The sequence below is a fragment of the Colias croceus genome, chromosome 26 (genome assembly GCF_905220415.1).
Source record: "Colias croceus chromosome 26, ilColCroc2.1".
Classification (NCBI taxonomy): Eukaryota; Metazoa; Arthropoda; class Insecta; order Lepidoptera; family Pieridae; genus Colias; species Colias croceus.
Window position 1 is genome coordinate 4,818,020 of NC_059562.1, and position 26,145 is coordinate 4,844,164.

The 26,145-nt window shown below is 32.3% G+C and overlaps 1 protein-coding gene and 1 non-coding gene across 7 annotated transcripts in view; both read left to right on the forward strand.

Moving 5' to 3' along the window:
* Window positions 1-1,457: 1,457 nt before the first annotated feature.
* On the forward strand, window positions 1,458-1,529 carry Trnad-guc. The gene has a single exon. It is a non-coding gene; the product is annotated as a tRNA-Asp (tRNA).
* Window positions 1,530-4,269: 2,740 nt separating this feature from the next.
* Window positions 4,270-26,145, forward strand: part of LOC123703430 (ankyrin-3-like) — a 153,804-nt gene continuing 131,928 nt past the window's right edge. For 2 of the 6 annotated variants that reach the window (XR_006752993.1, XR_006752992.1), the window contains exon 1: window positions 4,271-4,546. Coding sequence is in view for 4 of the 6 variants with exons in the window: in XM_045651421.1 (XP_045507377.1) it covers window positions 4,451-4,546 (96 nt within the window). In the remaining 2 variants the exon portion in view is untranslated. Of the gene's footprint in view, window positions 4,547-26,145 lie in introns of all 6 variants that reach the window. The other 4 variants (XM_045651418.1, XM_045651420.1, XM_045651421.1 and 1 more) reach the window with 3 other exon arrangements.

The window sequence follows — 26,145 nt, forward strand, 5'->3', positions numbered from 1 at the left end:
TCAAATGGGTTTGGTCATTAGACGATAAATACTTTCAATTTGTTTACAAACTATTATAATTGATAAACCGCTGCAAAATTTTGCATCGCCAAAGGTAGTAAATGAAGTTGATCTACAAGGCGATTAGTTCTAAATTCTAATATAATAATATGTCATGACTCGTGACTCGTGAACAACAGATATTTATGAAAATAAAAATTAAAAATAGGTATATTTAGTTTATACACACCAATCAAGATACACACGTTTCAAGTGTCTTTTTGGAAACTAGATTTAAAAATTACAATAAATAATATAAAAATTTAATTGAATTGTCCTCAGTACTTAACAATAGGTCTGTTCTATAATTCTTAGCAAATATTTTCCACCAACAAACCAAAGCCGAATTTGTTTAAGATACGTAGGTATTGATAAAGAACTTTAAATAACGCAGGGAGTCTATTGAATTTACGATAAAATTAAAAATAGTGTAAGTAGGTACGTACCTACCTAGTCTATACATATTATAATAAATCTGTAGAAGGGTCAATTCTGTACATTGAAAATATTGAAAAAATAAATACCAGGGGGTGTTACTGGATCGATACCAAACCCAAATATGTGATTAAAAAATTTTTTGTCTGTCTGTCTGTCTGTCTGTCTGTCTGTATGTGAAGGCATCACGTGAAAACTAGCGGTTCGATTTCGATGAAACTTGGTATAATTATACCTTATTATCCTGGGCGTAAAATAGGATACTTTTTATCCTGGAAAAATACCTAGAAAAAAATTAATCTTCATTTTTCAGTTTTATCCATAGACGTTGTTCCGTAGAACCGCGAACACACGTTGCGTATTATTATAGGCCTAGCCGTATTTGGGAATTGGGTCCAATAGATATTTATAAGATGTTATTGTCAGAGGTACTCAAAATGGAGAAATAAACCATCCAAGCGAAGACCGATATCCGCGCGGACGGAGTCGCGGGCGGAAGCTAGTTTCATAATAAAGTGTTCAGCTGATGAAACTTCTCTAATAGGAAAGTATGTAGGAAGAGTTTCGGAAGAAGTATTTTCTCCTATCTTTATTTTGATGCATTTATTTTATTAAATGCATTTTTACGACCTCTTATTATAACAATTATTACTTACTGCCCGAACAGATTTATTTCGCACAGCTTTGTCTCGCGGTTTCACCCGCGTAAAATATGAGTTTTTCATCTGTAAATAAAAAAAATCAAAAATCATCTTAGTGGAAACAGTTTCCAACAGTGCTAAGCTATATACCTATGCATCAATGGATATGAGTGATGGATAATAAATTATCAAACGCAACCACAACAACGAAGCCTCTCTGGTAGAAAAGCACCCTTATTGTTAAAACAGTAGCTTTGCTTGTGGTATTCGTTAAAAAAAATAAAAAAGCTTGCGTGACAGTGCACTTTAATTATTGTGTGTTCTTTCGCATTTTAGATGTAATCCTCGGTAGTATAGTGGTGAGTATCCCCGCCTGTCACGCGGGAGACCGGGGTTCGATTCCCCGCCGTGGAGATGTTTTTTTAATAATTTGCTCTAATAGTTTACATGTTATATTTTTACTCCACGACATAATACAATTTATACGAATACCTTAAATTAACTGAAGAAACCAAGCGCAATTAAAATATTATAAACGTTCACTTATGCTTCACAGATGGCGCATATTTGGCGCGAATTTAGTTTCAGTGACCTAGACGCACTGTTTTGGTATCAACGCCATCTATTGCATTTTTACAAAATTACGATAAAATTATGTGAGGTACGTAAAGTACATACTATGTAATAGAAATAGATGACGCTACTCTATAAGATGAAATAAGATGTATTATTACCACCACAGATTACCACATTATTACTAGATAGGGAGGCGAAGAGGGGAATTTTCTGTAATACTCGAGCGTGGCAGTTTAAGATATGAGAGATACCTTAGACCTAATAGAACAACCTTGTTAACTATTTAGCTCTATATGTAGTGACGCGCGCCTAGGATAGACGATCAGATTAGTAAAAAAAAATCGATAGTCTGAAATACTCGAGCGCGTCAGATTAAGATATTGGGGGTTGATTTTAGTGTTTTAAGACTAAATTTAACTAATCTGACCATAAGTCCTTGACGCCGCCGAGTTATAGGGTCGCGAACTTGTAAAAAAAAACGTTAATCCGGCATTCTCGAGCGCGATTGTTTTTATTTTTATTTTGAAGAATATAATCTAAAACTTACTAAAAATACAAAATCTGCCGGTTTCCGCATGACCGGAAGTCTGGAGGAGCCATTTCGTCTTCCGGAAAACGCGTTGCAGCATATATGTCGCGAACTTTACTTTTTCCAAAAAATAAACAAAAAAGGTAATTTTATTTTACAAAAAAAGGGCTCTTTTCATTTTTTTCCAAATTTAAACCTTTTTTTACTTGAAGCATCATAAAAACTCAAACTCCCGGTTTTTTCAGTATATCTCGAAAACTGAGGGTGTTAAGAAAAATTGATATGAAAAGATGGAAAAAGGTGATAAAAAAAAAGAAACCCACAAACCTTTTTCGGTCAGATTAAGAGAACCCACCAACATTTTTGTCAGATTAAGAAAATATGCTTTCAGGATACCGAGATAAACCTCCCCTATGAAAATCTGACGCGCTCGAGTATTTCAAATGGACTTTTTTTTTCTGCATTTTCAAAAATTCATCGTAACTTATCGTCATGCCGTAATCGTCAGTTTTTTTAAGGGGAGCTTCCTTGGGGCCTACTTAACACCCCTTCCGAAAATCTGACGCGCTCGAGTAAATTTTTTTTTTGTGCATTTTTGACGAATTTATATGCCTAGCCCCACCACGCAAACCGGCAGATTAGTATACCGTTGTTATCAGAGGCACTTGGGGCATACGTAGTATGAATATCTGACACGCTCGAGAATGCCCAAGTAACTGTTTTTTTTAACATTTTTGAAAATCCGTACACGCCAAACCCACCGCTAAAATGGTTTTTACCATAGAAGCTTTTCTTTTCGAAATTATTTTCTCTTTCGATTTTGATAAGTCTCGACGACGCCGTTGAATTACGCCATTTAGCTACCTCGCCTCCCTATCTATACGTGATTATTTCAATATTAAATAAATACAAAAAAGCTATACTTATATTTGTTTCCCTGTTAACTACTTACTTATTTCAATTTGATTTTCAGTTTTTAGATATTGAACAATAAATATCGTTTGATGTTGTACAATGTAAATATATTATTTTGTTCTTCTTTCACGTTTAAAAACTTGCTATAGGTAAACCAGAATCTGATGGCAATTAGGGAAATCAAAATTTTGAGTGTGCAACCCTAGGGAAAATGGACTGAACGATCTTGATACTGCTTATTTTTTAGTTTGTTCTCAATATCATTAGTCACATTACATAAGTGGACAATACTGTACTTAATAATGAGATATCCACCTAATATTATGTAGGTACATACTTACATGTATAATATACATATTACTTTTATACAGGTAATACATAGTATTATTTACATATACCTATATTTGTATGTTCATTATCATTATGCCATGTGAAAATATCGATGCTGAATCGGTAGAAAACTAGAATGCTTATAATTTTTTATAAAATAAAATAACAATAAAATAAAACTATGTTTATTTTCGTAAGTATTAACAGAAACGCATTATTAAATTGACTTGTACAGCTTGGACTTGACGAATAGCCGTATTGGAAACTCCTGTAATAAGTTTTCATAAAATTATATTCCAATCAACTAACAATATTATAGTTACCTACATATTATAATATTTTTTAATTGAAAGTATCAAAGCGGGGAAGTCCAATTTACCAATAAAATCTTCTAAATTGAAAATTGTGATGTGTTTGACCCTTCTTCATCAAATAATTTTCTATACACATTATAAACAACACCTCTTGCGTGTGATCACAGCGGCTTTTTCGACATTTTCGAAGATTTTTTAGACAAAATCCTAAAAAATATTTATCAACTGCAAAAAAGACAAATAATTTGACAACCAATTTGATAGTTGTCAAATAAGTTGCCACATGAAAATCTTTTATTTCTTAAATATAAATATGCCATCAGATTCTGGTAGACCTATACGAACCTAATAAAACAATTTTTTTAACAGTGGTCTGACCAAAGTACGAACGACCTTATTTTCTTTTATAGCAACACTACCGTTATGTCACAGAAGTGACGATTCGTCGCTTCACCGGCCGAATTGACATTTGACTTGACAGTTCAAAGAGCTTCATACTTCACTTCATTCGCGCTCGATGCGTCGGTTAATTTAGAGCGGTATGTTGCCGTGACGAATTTTTCTCTGGGAGTGTGCTCTCGTATCTATTGGTGCCGATTTTTTTATGTACAGTGAATTCCGAAAAATTAACATATTTTGCGCATGGTAGTGAATAAAATACGAGTTTGATCATGGCGTTGGAGGGTGTGAAAAGTGAAAAAAGTGAGGAAAGCAATGCGAATGTTCAGGACGCGAAGGCGAACGGTGTCGACAATAGGAATAAACAGGTAAGAAATAATAAATTTCTTGCTTTTCTGTGAGCGACTGAGCATAAAACCAATATTTGTGTTATTTTAGCACACGCTCGGTGAGCTAAAAGTGTTTTAATTGGCATTATTATGTGAGAAATAGTTAGATATAGTGCGATTTAGTACTGAAGAAGTATTTTTGCGCAGCTGTCGTTGGTGTACTGCGGGGTGCGACCGTTCTTGTATATAGGTGTCACTAAGAGTATGACCTAAATTATATTTTTCTGGTTCATAAAAGTACATTGTCCCTGTTCAGTGAAGCCTAGATTAGTTCTATGAAGATATTGTCGCTTTTGCCAGTTTTTGAAACAAGCCTTCATCTTTCGTCTTACATAATAATCTCAAGGACTTAACATTGTTTTGAATATTTCACTCATGATTTTAACAATTAAAATACTTTTAGTTTAACCTCTTCTAATTATTTCACACTGTTCAATTGCTAATAAAGATTTTTCAGAGGCCAAAAATTGATTTAATTTGTAGGTGTGAATTAGAATGACCTAATTGACTTTATCTAGTCAACCAATTAGAGTTATTGTTCTATTACTGCCTAGACACATTGTCTTATTGGATAATAAAAAAATGTCATTATTCTATTAGAAGATATTATAAATATTAATCTAAAATTACCTCATCATTGTAACAAAAAACTATCATGTTTAGTGATCATTGTTAACTTGTGGGTTTTCTTGTATAATTAGACATTTTTTGTCATATTAGTTATGCAAATTTATAAGTATCTTATGGACATCTGGTATTAACATGTGCAAATAATTGAAGAACATTTAACAAATTCAATGCTTTGAACTGTTTAAATAGGTAGTGTACTTTGCAAAAATCAAACAATTTTCCTTGTGCAGCTGGCAATATTATTATAAACGTAAAATGAATGTTTGAATTGTTAAATCCATTTTTTTTTAACAACATTCACATCCTAGGCTTCCATCTGCATCATTTGCTGGCTATAGTCATATAATTTGGTTATTTGTGATGCAAAATTCTATCACTCTAGAGTTTAGCCAAGATAAAAATTTATTTAGTCAGTCGCAACCTTGCATCTGTACCAAAAATTATTCACTGCTTCAATCTAATAAATGATATATATACTAACTTGCACATCTTAATTCATCGCTTTAGGATATGATCAAAGTATAATGGTCAATTTGTCTGGATATGTAAAATATTTAAATACCTTAATGATTAGTTAATATTACATTTGTTTTAAAGTTTAATGCATTTCGTTGGTAGAATTGATTTTTTAGTTTACAACAAAAATTAAAAGGCATTTATTGCTTGTGATGCCAATAAGCGTTAGATTTTTAAATGATACTAGCCCCAGTGTCACTGTTCAATCGTATTCAACATTTATTTAAATAAATAAATAAATATTCAGGACAATTTTCACATACGGCACAATCTGATCCCAAACTAAGCTTTCGCTTGTGTTATAGAAACCAGATGGTTGATAAACATACATATATATATTTTTAAATACTAATATAGATAATTAACACCCAGACACAGAGCAAACATCTATGTTCATGTTCTTTACAGAGATCTCTTAAAAAAGAATAGTCGAATTAGTTAATTGAATGCTTCTCGAATTTTATGTTTTGCACTAAATTTGGAGATTTTTTCTGTACTGTTAATAAAAATAACACAAGCTTCAGTAGTTTTGTTAACCGTTACATAGCAGTTAATATAGAAATTACATCATAATATATTGCTGTGTGCCAATATTCACATGGTTTGTCTTAAATATAGCATTGCATTGCTTTGCAATAAGCTGCAAAGATTGTTCAACTTGACCATTTTTAATTGTGTCTAGATATTGTATGTTTGGTATTAATAGATTTTCACATCACATATTAATACCGGGTGTAGTTGTCATTTTTTGAATTAGATAAAGTACTTTCGATATCGGTTTAAAGTTTTTTTATACCTGCAATAGTTACGGAATAATCGCCTGTGCAGTGTGCACAATTAACGATTATTCCCTGTATAACTATGTACCTAAGTAATTGACTCTTTCCTGTATTAAATTTTGGAGCAGCAATAAACATAACTTGATATTTCAAGATTACATATTTTTATATTTAAATTGGTACAAGGACATCCTTTGTTGCCTGTTATATTGTACATTGAACAGTAGGTATAATTATTTAATAAGTAAATTTTTACCAAGGATATTCCCCTAAATAATTGGAAAAACAAAAAATTATGGCATTGCACATAGTTATCAGTTTTTTTCTGCTAACTGCAACTCATACTATAAATTCTTACAACAATACAATCAAAATAAATACACAATATAACTAATATTCATATGCCACAGAAGTTAATCTAAACTAATGCGTGAACGATTTTTTGCCCGATAAAATTTATTTAGGGCGCATAACAGCTGCTGCATTATTGCATAACACTTACAATGGACTTGGTCTCAATAGAATATTGCTATGCTCCCTTACAGTGCAAGTCGGGCACGCTTATAGAATATTTATCTATGGATCGTTTGATTCTAGACGTATTTTCTTTTTAAATAAGTTGGCTAGGCAGCTGTTGCAGAGCTTGGCGGCTTTTAAATGTTGGTTATGTTGGGTAGAATTTTATTTCGATAATACCGTGATTTTACGTAAAAAGATTCACTGTGGACTTCTTTAAATTGACCGAAATTAAAGTAATAATATACTTTTCGTAGTAAAGTAGGTAGCTGCTGATAAAAAAAAAAATAGAAGACATAAAGAACTGAAAACATTTATTATCTAAGTACCTACCTATTTAGTCTCTTAAATTAAGAGAAGCTTGTTTTATCTTATGAATACAATACTTTTATAATGTACAGTGCGATTTATGGATAATTCCAATAACTAGATAACTCGTTTTTAATCTATCATCTATATTTGGATATATCTTTATTAAATAAAGTCGTGAAGCCACACAAATTTAGAACGGTTGAGCGTATTTTGATGATTTTTACTTTTTATGTTGTCTCCGCCAAGATTTGGATAAAAGCTTTATATAATGTAGAAATTAGCAGAAGAAATCTTTTGTTCTCGGTTGATCAGAAGATTCTGCGTGTGCACAGTGCAGTATGTTCCAATTTATTCCAAAAAATGATAAAAAAAAAATGTGTGCGTGTACACACGTAAGAAGTGAAACTTCTTTATGACCTTATTTTTCGAAAAATAATTTACTATATGCAACTTTACAGAAATACGTCGAATCACGCGTGGTAGGGACAAGAAAAAGATGGCGCGTAACGGAAAAATGTCACGCGTAACGAAAAAATGTTACACTTAATTTTTACCAACCCCGATAAAGAGTTTCACTTCAAAAAGAAGTTTCACTTCAATAATATGCACTAATCGTCTATGTATTAAGATAGCCAGACACCTTAAGATTGGTAACAGATACTCAAGGTCGCTTACTGTTATTATGCAATGCGGTAACCAGTTATAATAACAAATAAATGTTATGTAATTGCTTTGCCGTGTTAATGAGAAATAGTTTTCTTGGGAAATGTACTGAATTGCAAAAATAAAACGTTTTTGTATCGGACCATTCTAAGGAACTCGGGTATTAATTAATTTTGCTCCAAGAACTGCTATAGGTAAAATATTGCTTCTATGTTGATGATTTATCTCGAAGGATATAACTGAAGAAATATTGTGGAAAAATAACAATTTTTGTACGAAGTTTCACGAGACAAAGATCAATGCCATATGTAGGTACCTATTCACAAATCACATTCCATATAGCGGTGCCTATTAAAGATACGGTAAAATATAATAAAAGCTGAAGCAAATTTGTTCCTTTGTTACGCTTTCACTATTACTTACTGTTCAACAGATAATCGTTCAATTCGGCATATACATTGAAAATTATTTTTGAATAAAGTAGAATTTTAAAAAGGAAAATGCTAAGTATTTATACAGAGAAAAAAACATACATTAACACGACCGTAACCATGATAGAAAACCGGCATAACCTGCTTATATCATAAATTTAAATTAATTTATTAATCATCATTCATCAATACTAATCCTGAATGTATCTGATATATTTAACTGTGATTTGAAACAGCAGACGAAGAACTTATAAATTCCCATTACTTCGAAAGGGGTAAAGTAATGACATCATATTCTTGATTACGTCACTTGGAGGTTTGCTGTGTCCATGTGTGTGCTCTGAAACAAAAAGATTTGAGATTGTTGAGAATTTTGATTTTACTATGGTTCTATTGACGAACTGTTTAATACCACATTCCGAATGCCTGTACCTATATGATATACAATAATTATTTACTGTGATCGTAAATCTATATGAGAAAAAAAATGCCAATAAACAGTTAAAATAGACGCTTAATCTTCAATATACTTTGGAATTCTGTTCTATGTGATTATTTCAAACTGGTAATGTTTTTCCTTCTCAAAATATATATCTATATAACTCGGTTTATGGGGTGGAAATGACATCATATCCCATTCCTTTTTGCGTAGCAATGGACCTCTGTCCTCATCGACTTCGCTTATTATATTTGATAGCTCATGTTACAACATAATATGACTTCTTTTTGGGCATAAATAATTAGCTACCAGTTTAAAATTTTAGCTGAAATCCTATAAATACAAAATAATTTAAATAGAAATAAATTGTTTGGATAAAGCTTTTTTTCATGCTTTTACCATCGAATTTTTAATGATTTATTAACATCGTTTAATATCACATCAACAAAGAAACGTATCAACCATGTTAACAAGTAATTCTTTATAGTAATGACCAGAAAGAACAGTTAACCTCCAACCCCCCAAACTAATCTAAACTAGACATTTGATATGCATACAAATAAGTCGAACTCACCTGTTCCCTTCATTAGCTTCAAGTTTATAGCAGGAAGCGATAATTTTATAGCGATACAAATATTAACTCGAATTCACCCTGCAGAACTGTAAAAATTAAAACATTTGTAATGTACTTAAAGTATAAAATTGTCTACATTCAGCTCTTTCCTTTTATACGCTACATCACCATTTTAGATGAGTCTTAAGTTTTGGATATCAGCTATTTTTCGCTGACTGTTGTTTACAAACTAAAACTAAACAAAAAAAAAAAATCCCTACTCTCACTATTTCTCCACCGTCGTAAATACTTTTTTTATTGTCGCATACTTTTCCCATTCCATCGCGAAGATCCTTTTTATGGACGTTAAAGCTTTATTAAGTGACCTTCAGCCCGCGAGGGTTCTATTTTTCTCTTTTTTTTATATAGGATTATCTTTTTGTTAACTGTAACTAGTTAAAATCAATTCTTATTTTATCAACCGAGTTAAAATAAGAGGAGATTCTCCATTGATCAATATTGTTTAAGTGAAACTTCTTTAGGCACGCTGAAAGTAAAATTTCAAGGTATATAAGTATAGCGCGTCATAGCAATACCGTCATGGAGAAAGCGACAATTTTGGTAGATATCTTTGAATCTTGCCAAAGAAGTTTCAATTCTGACACGTGTGCTCGGCACAAACACTTTTTATTTATGTTCACGTAGTAATTCGCTCCCGCGCTCGCTACCGCTCGTTCCTCATTAATGTATGCACACTACCTTATTAGCGGCTTACGAAAAAGTCGGAAATTAGTTCGCTACAGGCAGCACTGCACAGGCTTCGAATTAATTGGATGAGTCGACTGGAAGTGTGTTGAGAGATTTTGTTACAAGGGAGCATGTGTGCGGGTAGTTTTACATTTCCTGGTTGTATGAGTAATTGTTTGAAATTTTCTGTAGGTATAGTTTATATCTAGAGGTTTATAAACTGCATTTGAGTTGTATATCCATGTTGTGAATATATATTTTCCTGTCCAAAGTGTTATGTAGAATAATAGATTGTATAACCCCAAATAAACTGAAATATCTCCCTGCTTTAGTATAGATTTTCAGCTCTATGCAGACTGATATATAGAAAGTTTCTATTAGAAACATTCAGATCAAGCATAGTCCTTGTTATTCCTATAGGTACATGAGTGAAATCACTGCCAAATATCAACAAGATCGTTGTGCCCTGAACTCCTGAAAGAGAAGCATACAATAATGCATTCTTACAAACCTAAGCGATTATAATATTAGTCGGACTATAACAGTGTTACATAAAGCACTAATATTGGAGAAAAATTTTCTTATAATACATATGAACCGTTAGTATATATAAGCAAGAAAAGGGACGTGAACCCTCTTTGGGCATTGACGTCATTACTCCGGAGATACGAAGGCCAATGGTATACTTAAATACAATACACCATTGTATACGGTTGGCGGGAAAAGAGGAATTTTACATTTTTATTCAGCCATTTTGTTGAGGTCGCGCAGAATGTGCTTACTTCATTATCTTGGTGATGAATAAAGGGGACTAGAATAGTGTGATATATTTAATCGATAGAAACTCTATGTGGTGGAATAGCAGTTTGGTTTGTTTTTGATGCTGAAAATGATAAAAATTTAATTTAAATGTTTACAAAAAACAGGTCACTTTGGCGTAAACGCTGGTCTGCAATGATTGCAGTGCCTGTAAATCTATAAACACTATACTTAATATTATAAATGCGAAAGTAACTCTCTTTTTTTCAAACTCTGAAAGCATTTGAACTTGATAAAAACTATTACCTATGGCTATATATTCTTGAAATAGAACTCTGAAGAAGTCAAAACAAAACTTCAAGAAGTAGAAATTATAAGGTGTATTTAGTTAGCATGTCCTATCGAGCTAACGTGCAGCCATGGGCGGAAAGCTTGCTATTAATACATTTTAAATAATATATTATGTTGAACAAGGTGTGCCCCGTAATCACCTCGATCACGAGCGACCTTCACCTTGTATCAGTTGTTGCATATTATAACGGGAAATGACCGTACGAACTCATCGCTCACCCTCCAGGCCTCGCTAATGTATGTGCTACTGGTGTTCGGTTTTGTTTTACTGTCATTTCACGTGGTTTAATGTGTATGTATCTTTAACTAGCTGCTCCGACAGACGTTCTGCACTATTGCCTCTTTTTCGTGATTTTTCTCTATCAGAACCTAGTGCATAAAAAAGACAAGAAAAAATTCTCCGAATTGTCGAGCCGGTCTCGGGTTTTACGCTTATTATATTAGACAAAGTGATTAGCGAACAATAACAAATTTTTATGATGAGTATGGGGATGAAATGGGAAATGTGTTATGTGTATTATATACCTATATACTTGGACTATGTATTTAGCAGAACCTATTATAGTTCGGTGGGAATGGGTAACCTTGAGTCCGTTGTTTTTGTTCCGTTATTGCGATGGCAAATAAAAAGCATACGTTTATAAACAAACAGAATTCATTTACTGATTGCCATCAAGGGAATTAAAAAGCTTTTCAAGAAATTTCATACTGCGAAGGGCGTGGAAATTTTCCTGTCATTACAAAAGCTTGACAATATCTTCATGGAATGAAAAATTAATTTGTCTGTCCAGGGAGATATTATTACATGCAGCAGACATTAGTACAAAGAATGATAACAAGTTTTGCAATGGGTAGCTTTCCATTTATTATGATTCTGATTATGAAAGACAAATGTGTTTAAATATTATTTTTTATTAAATATATTCAGCATATTTTGATAAGTAATGCTTTTTTGTATTTTACTAACAAAATAACAACTCAATCACATTCGTGCGATCTGCGAACTATTTCGACTATGACATGCTAATGATAAAATCTATTGATGATTCAATTGTCAAGCAATAGGTATTAGGTACACTTACTACGAGGACTTACTTAATAATTATCTTTAAATCAAGTATACAAAAAAAATAGTATTTTAATAAATTAAACACATTTTATATCCTGTACTTAGTTTTAACCATTAATTTCTACCTAAGCTACTTTTCTCGTAAACTTAAAATTTGTTCTATTTTCGTAATTAAATTCTTTAAAAGGAAATGCTTAAAAATGCCTGTTGAAAAAAATATAATAAAGATAATGCTAATCATCAAAATCTATCACAAGTTTAAAAGGCAGGATACAAAACAACCAAGAGATATGTGAAAGGGTGTAATGGGATTCCCAACGGGCAACACTAGTGGGATGTTCAAACATAGCTCAAAGCAAATTGATAGTGCAAACGTAAACGGCCGTACACGCCGAGAGATTAACTGGACAAGGATAGGGTGCGTTATAGTGGTGTTCAGATGTGGGCAGATTATACCTGCAGCTGCGTCACTTGTTTGTGACCTAAAAATAATTGTTTCCAATCTCTTTAAATGTGAGAAAGGATGTACCTATGACGGGTGAAACCTTATTAATTTAAGCAGTTGCATCTCCAGCAGTTTCATCGTTACTACGTAAAATATGTAAATTCTTTTGAATTTCGTAAATAGCTTAGTAACATAAATTCTTAAATGTAACAGCAGGTTAGCGATGTACTAACTACTGACGCATACCTAGATCAAAATGTTAAGTAGAAGATACATATAGCGTTGTAGAGCTTTTTAAATTTTAATATCACCTCTTTGTGGCCGTGCCATTTATTTCAAATTCACAGAAACAAACTTAGTCTAAAATTTGTTCAATCAAAAAGCCAGCCTTGAATTTTACATGAAGAGCAAATAGTTCCAATCATATCAATTGGTCCATTGCAATGATAACGAGATTGTGCCCGCGTAGCAATCGTAAAGCATTGTCGATTGTCGCTCCTTACAATTGATACACAATAAATAATAATATTAACTCGTGGGAAATGAAATGCGTATTGAATAAACTGTATTATGTAGGTTGGTTATTGTAGTATAGGGATCTTTATTGAATATTCTGTAGTTTGGTTATTGTGGTATAGTAATTGATATAATTTTGGACCGATATTTATTGTAGATACTCTGTTTAAGTATTGCAAGGGTAGTTTTTCGTATGTTGTCGTGATGGACGTGAAGTTTATTTGTTTTTTTAAAGTTTCGGTTTATTCTTATTATGTGGATAAGATTTAAAAGAAAATCGTTTACTTTCTGTTTAAAACTGTGTGTAAAATTTTGTTTTGAAACTTGGTTCGTAAAGAGGTGGCTGAATTCTGTTTCAACTGCATTGCAGAGTTTGCTTCGCTATTGGTTTTAATTAGCTATAATTTAAAATACTGAGCGAATACAAATAAGGTTTATTTTAATTTAATATTAACTTTTTTCCGAGGACACGTTATCTGTTTTATTGAGTACCTACTAGGTACTTACTTATCTTATTTCTAAACAATTAAAAAAACATTGACGATATTTATAGAAAAAGAAAAGTAGATTTATTCGAAGATTCGAAAAGACTGTGGATAAAATAACAATGTAATTGATAACAGAACATTAACTATGGTAAAGTCTGTTGCCTTAAAACAGATGAAAAGTCTAAAGAATTTAGACACGCTTTTGTGAAACCCAATTAGTTATTTAAGTTTGAATGTAAATGAGTTCTAACTATTTATTAATTTCCAAGCAAAAGGTAAGCTTAGAGTTAATTACTACGGCTTTTAATCTATGAAGCTGGCGGCCATTTTGAATGTTTCGGGTCTAGGGGCTTCAATTAGAAATAAATGTTTGTGGGAGTTTATTTTCTGAGTAAAGCTGAACTCGTTTCAGGTTAGCTGGTATATATACAAAAGTTTATTCAGTACAATATTGATAAAGAATCACAGTTAGTTTATTTTTATGTTATGTTGCATAGTAAATTATTAAAAACACGATATAATAACTACTACAGAAAATAACTATTAATAGATACTATTAATTTTAAATTAGCTAAGATTTGCCAATAAGGCTTAGCACTAGTCTTTAAACATATTATCTCATCTCATCTCAGCTTAACATGAAATTGTGGTCAAGCGCTTCACTATTCCCAATAACAAAAAAAATCTTTTAAACAGTTTATAGATACCTCCTCAGGTCACACTAATACATTTCTATATTCACAAACGCAATCTAAATCGTACTGTATCCAATTTTGCACACGTCTTCTCTTCATTCATTAGTCTTCACATTAATTGACAGTTCACGCATAAATACTAACTAGGTGTTCAAGCATTGCAAAGCATAGTGTTTCTCTGTGTATAGGTTAAAATGCCACTGTAGAAAAATTATTTCAGTATTTATTAGCGAATTAGCCAATTTTTGGAGGAAGGCTATAATCATCACACTTAGACCAATAGGTGCGGAATAATTCGGGTAAAACCGCGTTGCACAGCTAGTTTTAAATGCATGTTGAGGGAGTATGCAATGGTGACGATTACCTGTTCAGTATTGGCCGCAATTTTCTGTAATTATTGTATAATCAATTTGTTTATCTATATGTTTATTATTCGAATCAATCGGGGCATCTTCTACTTATAGAATCCCTCTACCCCTCACTGTCAGTAGGTAAACCACCTAGTTTAACACGTAGTAAATCCTACGATATTAGCTTTGTAAGATGAGTTAGCTCTTCAGCTTTGTGAAAATGGAGTGTTAGTTAACGTGGCTTTGTCTACACGCTTGTAAATTGTTATTTGATATTGCGGTTATGTGTGGTTTGAATTGAGATGGATTAAATTCTGTTCAGAGGAATGAGTAAGTAACTTAATTTGTTATAAGAGAAGTCTGGTTGTCGTTCTTTGTTTTGCCTTGGCAAGAGCCTTAAAAGCTCTTGAATTGTAAAGATTTTGTGCCCAAAATATGTCAAAGGAAAGTCTTGTGAGAATCTTATTGGACTTAAATTTAAGCAATGCAAAAAAGCTGCGAGGCGTGGCTTGTTATTTATATAATTTTTCTTTATTTAAAATACGCCTTATTTTATGGTCATGTATATTATAATTATTTATTGCACTCTTGTACTTAACTTAAATAATTTACCTTACCTAAAATACATAGAGTGGGCGGTTTATACTATTCAATAAATTACTGTAACAATATGTGTCGAGTGAAGGTTTGTTTAATGATGAAGAAAGTTCTGGACCTTTTCTATTCAGAGTGATGAATGAAATGTAAGTACGTTGTGTAAGCTTTCTTTTTGTATGCGTCATTAAAATCTACTTAGCAGCATCTGTTATGATATTTATGTGTGAACTTAAGGAGCTTTTGACTGCGTGCGTGTTTGTTTTATATGGAGTACTTGCTTTTGATTACATTTACAGGATTGATGGAATAAAAATATAGGTAAATAATTCGCATTAGTGCAATTTATCTACTGTTTATTCGATCGATATTTTTTGTTAATGAACGAAGTAAATGGCCTATACATTCTTACTGGTAAAAGTAAAATATGGTTTAATGTTTCAGTGAACCTGTTTTTTCTGAACGTTCTTTTTGGGGACAGAAGTCAATACCTCTCTTACATTTCTTGTTTGTTAACCAATGTATAAAGAGACCATTCCTTTTTTTTAAGTAGGAAATCATGTTATATCTGAATACATATGGTTGGATGCACAGCAGACATGTGCTAAATAATAACCTCGAAAAAAATGTTCTTATCCTAATAAATGAGTCTTTTAACTTGTATTCACACTCGTTAAGGATGCTAGCGATAGTGGTATTGTGTCATACATTACCTTCGACTATCCTCCGCTAGTTCACCTTGACAGGTATATAAACATATATTATATGTACTATATCTTATACAATATAAGCTTTTGGGCTGTGGACTAAGGTCAGTGTTGTTTATGCTGTTCCGGACGCTGCGGAATTTTGTTGGCTTCTTAAAATACATTTGTTTATGTTGTGTACTGTTTTCTTTAAGTTGGTAGTCATGTTTGGGGATAGTATGTGTTATAATTTAGGTATAAGTGACGTCATTGGACCAGATTGAAACAAATTTGATTGGGATAGAAGCATTGCATTTCGTTTTATGAAAGGCTAACAAACAAGAATTCATTTATATAATTCATGTAATTTTCCGGCTTATGATAATCGCATAATAACTATAATTTTTGTAATGAGATTCTTTAAGATACCCATACGTATTAGAATCTATCATGATGGAAAAAAATAGCCTTCAATTTTACTAGATATTATTAAATATTTTGCGTCAGAAATATTTCCTTGAAGTAAATGCATCAAAAATTCGGAAACAACATACGATAAACATCCGTTACATCACGTATCGATTTTACATTGAAACAACATTTATTAATACCACCATCGCTTCGAGTATCCTCGACAAACAAAAATATTTGGTTTTACGTGTTTACAAAATCTTTGGAGAATGTTTGGGAGAATCTTGTTTTTCTCAGAAAAGATTAGTACTGATTGATTATATCGATAGAAAATATGTATTTGGAATGTATAAAAGTTAGTAGTTTGAAATATTATAACGCATTCTTTGCTATTAGGCATCAGTTTCTGGTTTATTAAAGTATGTAAATGTAAATAAAATAGCACTGTCCGTTTTTCTTACTGCGCTCATTTATATAAAACCTAGTGCATGAGTAATTTTGATGTTAGGTATTATTTTCTGTAATTTGTCGTTTATGTGTATCCTACCATAAATATATCATGCTGTCTTAATGACGATGTAGAGAGCTTCCAAGCAAATGATATTAATTATATGTACTTGCTTGTTTGTGTATATACAAACAAGCAAGTACATAATTGACTAAAACCAAAGCTTACAGAATTGATGTAAGAACCAATAATGAAGTTTGCGTGATCAAAACAGTCTACGGTTATATACAGTTTTCTTTAGCGACCATTCTTCGTAATGACCTACTTGGCGAGATACAGTATTAAAATTAGTTCCTGGCGTGCTATGTTTCGTTTTATCTATTTTTGACTGTGCATCTTTTGTGCTTATGATATGTCGTATGTTTGTTTTTGTTCGATTATAGTATAGTATAGGTAGGGTAAGCGGCTTTACTCAGGAGCATTATTAGTTATTTTAAGCCTTAATGTTCATGAGGTCTGTGTTTAACAGTTCCATGAAAAAGCATCACAGCCATATTTATAATTTTGATCTGCTCTACTTATCTATAGTCAATGAGTTTTGTAACCTCTTTTTCCTTTTTTATACTAAAATTATGTGGTGATGCGTACATTTGTGCATTTGCTTGCGTGACCAAGTAGGCCAAGCTGTGTGTACGTCATCGATTACATAATTAGCCGGATTGCTCTAAATTCGAAGTTTACGAGCGTGTTTACATTTTTATACTCGAGCTTTTGACCTACAAAATATGATGTGAGGACTGTTTGTCTGAATGATGAAGAGCCTGTGGTGTGGTGTTTGGTTTTTATTTATTTGTCTTGGGTACTTGTTACTTGGTTGCGTCATGAAGAGATGATATTTTTTCTGCTTTTTGATGTAAGTAGATACATGGGGTAATTCTTTATGGTTAAAATATAATTAAATAATCATAATTTATTCTTCAACAAGTACATTAATATCTTGTAGAATTGCTCATATGTATTGGGCAATAGGTATTATCCATTTTACTATATTCCAAAATTTTAAAGGCATCATAATAGTCAATTTACATAGGTATAAATGTATTATAGATAAATCTGCCGGAAAAAAAACAGGACTACTATATAATAAATAAAATGTCGATTGCTGATGTGATACAAACAATAATTGTTATGTTTTTGTCCTATCGAATGTAAATTATTGTTTGTTTTTGATAAAATTTGTTATCAATAAAGTAGTTCCTTTACGCATTGCCGATAAAAATATACGAATATATCGATAAATCAGAGGATATATAATATAGACCATATCTAATATATTTTCTAGTGTTGTTATGAAAATAAGACAACACAAAACCAAATAAGGAAATGACAGAATAGAATAAATGTGGAAATTCTATTGGGATTACATGCGAATGTATTGAAGCATTTAGAAGTTTTGCTGAAAAAAACATTCATGCATTTCAAAATATTTTATATCGTATAGGTTACTCTACAATACTATTTTAAACCAATCAGTTGGTACTTAATCACAACATTAATACCTCGATATAAAAGCAACCTGTAACTTGTAAGTCATAATATACTTATGAAAGCCAAAACAAAAAAATGTACCCGTATTCATATATTCCGACCTCATTAAGGATTGCGGCTAACAAAATATGTTTTGACTGGCGCGGAACATACAGGCTACATGAAACAGACGGTGCAATCATAACAAAACGAGATAAACAAATGGTAGAATTAAGGAGAAAAAAAGTGAAGACAAACAAATGGAATAGAGAATGAAATTAAGGAGAATATCGCAGCTTAGAGGGGACTGGATATGACACTGTCTAGCAGTGGCGTGCCTAGGGTGTAAGGACTGGGCAAGCCCAAATTTTTCGAAGTGTTTGCTGGGTACCCTTTTCTTGAATTAGGTATACACTGTGTTACTAAGTAGGTACCTATGTTCGTTATAAAACTTATAAAAAATGTGAACATACCGAATCAAATCTTCTAAATCTTCACGCGCGCCCGCAAACAGTTGAGTCAAACGTTTACCATTACAATCATATTAAAATCTATATCTATAAATTATATAAAACTGTATGACATTATATTATAAAATTGTACAGATCATTTATATTCTAATTCAAAACGCCGATCTTTCTGAAGGAAATATTTTATAACATCAGAATAGAAGTAGGTACCTACAATGATTGTTTTAATTCAATTAACAGCTCTTTCTCAATGACAGTCATTGTTAATTCAGAAAGGCGTTCTTGGCCTTCTGTATTTCTTAAATACGTACCTACCTACCTACCTATGAATTCGATTTAACGCTGAGAAAGCACGCTCCGTGGAAGAACAACTAGCAAGAATCGTAAATACCAAAATATGTGCAAGTTTCATCAGAAGGCTTCTTCTAACCAATTCTCATTCATGAAATCGATTAATTCGTAAACAATACAATTAAAATTTGGTTTATGTTACCTACTTACTGCACAAATCGGGAGTTGGTTTTGATGAAGAAATTAATCGTTGTTTTACAGTAAAGTTTAATGATTTTACCTTCCCCGCTGAGCACAAAGCAAACCATCACAATTTACAATACAATCTGTGTCGCGACACTTATTCACAAAATTCGAAAAACTTAACCTAAATTACATCGGAATAATCACGCGCTAAACCATACTAACAATAATATTCACGACGTTCGTTCGCGCGACGCGCAATCGTAACTATCTTCACACTGTTAAAGCCCGGCTTTGTTGGCCATATAAATTGCTATAGAATTCTATAGATAGGTATGTAGCTACTTCAACGAAATTTCATACGTTAGAAGAGATAAGCGCAAAGCCCGGTAAAAGCCCACGAGTGCAAGCGAGAGAACTATATGTCACTCAAGAAGGACACCGCACTGTTTATACAAAGTACGACTTTATTTAGATAGCAAGAAGGATGAAATTAAAAAGTTTGACTCGAATTCGACATTGTTTGTTGGTGAGTTTTCATTGAATTTCGGAGCAAATTTTGAATTGCTCGTTGCGCGCGAATATTCAAAAGTGAATTTGGGTATTTTCCTGTCTCGTAGCGAATTCCTTAGGCAAGCCGGGCTTTTCGGCTTGTATGAACGTACCGCCACTGCTGTCTAGGATAAGGTATAGTAAAATGAATGTGTACCTACTAGCGTCTAGGTGTAAGGGCTCTGTAGATGTGATAGTCTTGATTCTTGGTACGTGTAGTTTGGTTGAGAACTCTTGAAACATGCTGCCTACATCACACGTATCAAGCTAAATAAACCAACATTGGTATTTTTTTTTAAATTGCGTTGATATATATGGATAATTGTATTGAAGGGTCTGCTGTAGATGGTTGTGATTTAAATGCCTTGATTTTTGGTGTAAGAAATTTGGTTTATAAAGTTTGATGGATGAAGTAAGGACAAAGATGTTAAGAGCTCTGATGAAGATGAGTGTGTCACTTGTTTATTTACATGCTTCTAAGAAAATATTGAATTGGACGTACTTAAGAGGTGAAAAAAAAAAAAGGTTTGGAAGAGTGTTATCGACGTGTATAAAATCCATAAGTATATGATGGCATAAAATATCAAGCATAATCTTTTACACCAACAAGATCTCGAGAAGACTAACATAAAAACTTTCGCTTTTATTATATTAGTGAGACATAATAAAACCTTGGAAATGCTCTAGACATCGTTTCGGCGAAACCATACATAATTTAGTTACCGTCCATGATGGCTGTTTTTGCTGTTATAGGTTTGTTTTGAATAATTTGCCGATATATTGTGCGAATCTAGCTACGGGACAAATGACATAGATTTGTTTTTACCTATAGAGTTAGCGTAACGAGGTCGTTGACGTTGAGACTGAAGTGGAATACTAAATTGGTGGTACTGTGGTCCGGGTTTTGTTGATTTTTGTGCGCAAAATTGCGGAGAGATTTTTTGGTAGGTAATGGTATTGTAGTTTGTTATATTGGGAAGTATTTGCACTTAATTATAATAATAACTGAGCCTAATGATAAGATTTTAATAAGAGTGCGATAGTTTGAGATCTGTGAAAAGGTGCATCATCAATGATCTTGAACATTATTTTTCTTAGAAAAAGCTCAAAATTATTAAAATAATCTTTCATTTATATGAATTCTTTCATACAAATCATTCTACCTATTAAAGTAACAAGATATTTTGGATCTAAATACATATTCAATTCTCATATTTAGGAAATGGGTAGCAATTTTCTTCTTCGTTGAGCGCGTTATTACTGGAGCTTTGAAGTGGGCATGCGTGACGTCATTGCATGGTCAACCAGGTGGAAATGGCTTTAAGGATTTTGACAGTAAGATAAACAGGAATATATAGAAAATTTTGTTAATTACTTGCTTTTTACGACATCTTTTTACAAACAACCTATCGCTGATCTATTGCATAGTCATAACTCATAGGCTCTCAATAGTCATTTAACATTAATTTTATTAAAAAAAGAGAGGCAAGGAGCAGTGGGATCTTAGGCAATGTTTAAAATAAGTAGTAAGATTTTAGTTTTTATTCATCAAAGCACGCGAAAGCTCATGACGTAAATCGGTTTAAATTGCTTACTGTTTTTGTTAACTTTGAATAAAAAATATTACAGTAGGTAGGTAGATACGGTTTTATCATTTATCTACTGACGTAACCGAATTAACTGTTGTAATACGCATTTACAAAGTTTATTTTGTATTTATTATGAAGAAGTATTGTCTATGAATATAATATATTTTTCCCTTTATTTTATTTTAATTCTCATTTCACCAGGTAACATTGAAAATCAACAAGAGAGAATTCTCCTTCTTTACTTTTGATTAAAACACGATATCGTCTCGGTAGAGAAACTTAATTTGTTCTTTGAAACTACGATCCCGTCTTTGTGTTTTTATAATTTTAATTTACTTTGTGAGCAATAAATCTTATATATAAAAATGAATCGCAAAATGTGTTGGTAAGCGCATAACTTGAGAACGGCTGAACCGATTTCGATAATTATTTTTTTATTATATTCCTTGAAGTACGAGGATGGTTCTTATGTAGAGAAAACGTAAATATTATGTACCACGGGCGAAGCCGGGGCGGACCACTAGTATTTTTATAATTTTATATGTTTCGAGCGAGTTGTATCAATACAGTATAAAACAAGTCGCTTCCCATAGTCTGTCTGTCCTTATGTACCTATGCTAGCAATTTGTACAACTGCGCAACGGATTTTGTTGCGCTTTTCTTGGTTGATTGGTTCGCGATTAATGTATTGGTCTATAAAGTTAAGAGTACGAGGCCGTGGACGGTTAGTAATTTTGAAATACCTACCTATCTTACTACCTTCATCGATGTTCAATTTTTAGATGTTTTGTTCCAGTATTTGTCCTTGTCTTGTCCTTGTATTGTAAGATAAACAAGACATTACTCGGCATAATTTAAGAAGTGACTAGGAAATGCAGTGCTAGCGTGATCGATGCTATTAAAGGCATACAAGTGGTAAATAGCACATTCAGAACAAGTGCAATGCAATGTGGAGAGCTTCAATGGGTTTTAATGCCTTCCGGCTGTAATAATAGAACGAACCTTAAGCATGGATAGCTATATGGGTAGGTAGGTATAGGCTGTTTAAAATGATCGGTGTAAAATTTGTCTCGTAAGTAAAATACCCACGATACGAGTACCCACCTACACACTGCACTGTAGGTGGGTACTAGTCAAAATTAGTTGATATTAAGTTATCTATTTTGACGATTCAAAAGCGCATAACGTATTCCTATAACGATGGAAAATTAAACAAACATCAGTAAAACGTAAAACAAGTTTTGTGTTCACATGCTGCTAGCCTTACAGATTTCAAAAATGTATTTCAGAAATAAACCAACGAGAGTTATTTTGTCATAAGGTAAGTAAATTTTTCTGAGACAAAACGAAGTTAATTTTTCTGAGAGAAAAGAGATGGGGCAATCTAGCTTAATTTCCTTTTTGATCATGAATTTTTGTTCCTTTATTATTATATACATTCGTCTCGTTCATCGTAAAATAAAAGTAAAAGCCAAGATGAAAATACAATTCGTATTTTATGTTCTGCGAACTTGGGAAAACTAAAACAAAGGAGACCTTTTACATTTACTTGCAAAATTATTTTATCATTTCGGGACCCGCAGTGAAATACGTCAAACGCACAAAGGTTAGCTTTTCTGGAGATATTTTTCTTATTATATAGCTGTTATCGAAGTTATTTTGGTGTTTTAATAATGTTTTAAGTATTGTGAATAATGTTCTTGATTCATGGAATGTAAGGTAATAATAATATTTTATACTAGAGGTCCGCCCCGGCTTCGCCCGTGATACATATTTCGCAATAAAAAGTAGTCTATGTCCTTTCTCGGGTATCAAAATATCTTCATACCAAATTTCATGCAAATTGGTTCAGTAGTTTAGGCGTGATTGAATAACAGACATGAAAAACAAAAGCACAAGGTGTAGATATATCTTATTTGCGGCATTTTCATTTTAAATACAGAGTTTAAACTATATAATATGACCCCTATGCTAGGTTTAACCTGTGTTATCACTATCAATGTGTCGTGGGTATTTTATTTTTCCTTTATTTTACCAAAAACACGAAGTTTCTTAATATATTGCAGCTTGCCATTTCATTTGCTTTAATAATGTTAATTGCGAAACGCCCTTTGCGTGTTCGAGCCGCGATTTTTGTAAATAACTTAATTAATTATGTACTTTATTTAATGAGGTCATTATTATTTTAAATGTAAAAGTTAATTTACCATTAACATGGCTTGTGCGCCTTGTGATTTAAAATTTCTGGAAATACGTGGAACTTATCGTCCGAAAATTAAAACATGGAAAATAGAAGTGATTTGTAATGCGTTATGCGATATATTAATTAATATTAAAATACAAGCGATCATGTTTTAAATTTTGAATAGGTAATTATTTAAATGCAAATTTATATTCTTGCATTAAAAAAATGTGTGCGTGTACTAGTGTACACACGTAAGAAGTGAAACTTCCTTATGACCTTATTTTTAAAAAAATAATTTACTATATGCAACTTTACAGAAATACGTCGAATCACGCGTGGTAGGGATAAGAAAAAGATGGCGCGTAACGGAAAAATGTCACGCGTAACGCAAAAATGTTACACTAATTTTTTTTCCAACCCCGACAAAGAAGTTTCACTTCAAAAATTACACAATTTTAATTAGATCGGTAACATTATTCAATAAAGTCTGAAATTCGTTTTCCTTATTAAACTTTTAGCTTTTTGTAAATAACTTTTTAAAGAATTCAACAAAGAGATGTTTCGGCCAAATTAATTTAACAGAATAATGTTTTAAATTATTTTCTCAGTACACAAAGGAATATCTGTACCTTTTTGGATATTGACCTTGTTTCTTTGAATGAACTCTTATAAGATTTTATTAATGCGGCCTTTCGTTGATAAACGGCTAATATGATAAGGAAAATAGAGCTTTTTGTATGGACGTGAAAAGATTATTTTATATCATAAATTATACATGTTATTCAGTTTTTGTTTTTGTTAACGTGATTGCGTGTTTATGTAAAGAGTTTAAAAAATGAGTTTTGTAAAGTTTTCGAGTTATATATGAAATATTTTATCTGTATAATGTGATTATACACGGCAGATAAATCAAATGTTGTTTCATAGCGATACATACCTACAATATAACTTACATGAGATTTATAAAAACAATAATAATTAGAACCTAATTTCGGCTATCAGAAGACATCAAATTTCATTCTTAATCATACCGAAAGTTAGATACAATTATGTCATTTTTTGCAGCATCTGAATCATTCACTAAGTTCCCAGTTTACAAAACAATACTAGACTTTCCACGTCAGAGCATTTGAAAAGGAATATTAAGTTCAGAAATTCTCCACGTGAAAAATTAATGTTTATTCTAGCAACGCTAAAAATTGCTATGAATCTAGACTTTACGTGTTTATTTCAAATGCAGCTCGTGAACTGTAATCGTAAAAATTTTAATTAAAAACTTTTTATATTAACCTGTTTTTGAAGATAAAATAGTTACAACATAAACACTTTTAAAACAGCGGTAGAAAATGGTGTAAACAGAATGCAATGTACAAATACGAAATGTTTACATTTATTAGTTGATATTGATTAAACAATTGAATTGTTAAAAGAAATTCAGTTCTCCTTGACTTTGTTCAATCTATTGGATTCTTCTAGCCAAGCCTTGCACTAAACAATGCAAATGTATTTTCTCTGCTTTCACCAAAAACGCGTAAACATAGTCCTTACCTACTATTTATCACAGACAAGACATCCAGAATATAACTACACCAAATCCTATATCTAATCCCACTCAATCGATGTTTGCGAAGCGGCATTCCAAATTGATACCTTTACGCTCCTTGACCGCACCGACAATGGACGCAGTCGCCTGTGCCATTTCTGTGTTATTTATCACGCAGTATGACTTGTGAACCGTTCCACATTCAGCACACGGTGTTCGTAGCCAGTGAACAATTAAATGACACGCGTGGTACGCAATGTATGTAGTATTCGTGAACATTCCACCACGCTAGCTTAGAAAAGGTTGACTATCCAAGAGGAAAGCAAAATAATACACTTCATACTGATCCTACGGAGACAAATGTTTCTACCATCTTAGACCACATCTCAGCTTAACATCAGGCGAGATTGTGGTCAAGCGCTTCCCTATCGAGACTAAAAAAAAGTTTCTAGGATAGTAGACGACTTTGTAGTCGCCATCTATCTCATTGAAATCGAGGTGTACTAGCTCAAGAAATTGGTGGATGTGGACCAGTGATATCGGAATATATGCTATATTATGTATAGGTTACCGTAATACCTTATAAATTCCCAGTGGATCAAATTCTTACTAATAACAGTATCCACTAGCTAATGCACTAGCCAAATAAATGTTCTCTCTTTTCTGTCCTTGTTATTGTCAGAGCGCATATACGTAATGGTACATATGTGATATTTGCCCATATAAAATGTCTGTCAATTTTAAAGAACAGATTTCCTCTAAGCAAATGCATAATATAAGACTTCGTAATTGAATTGCCTTGTAGTAGGAGTTAAACTCACATACACAATAGTCAGGGTC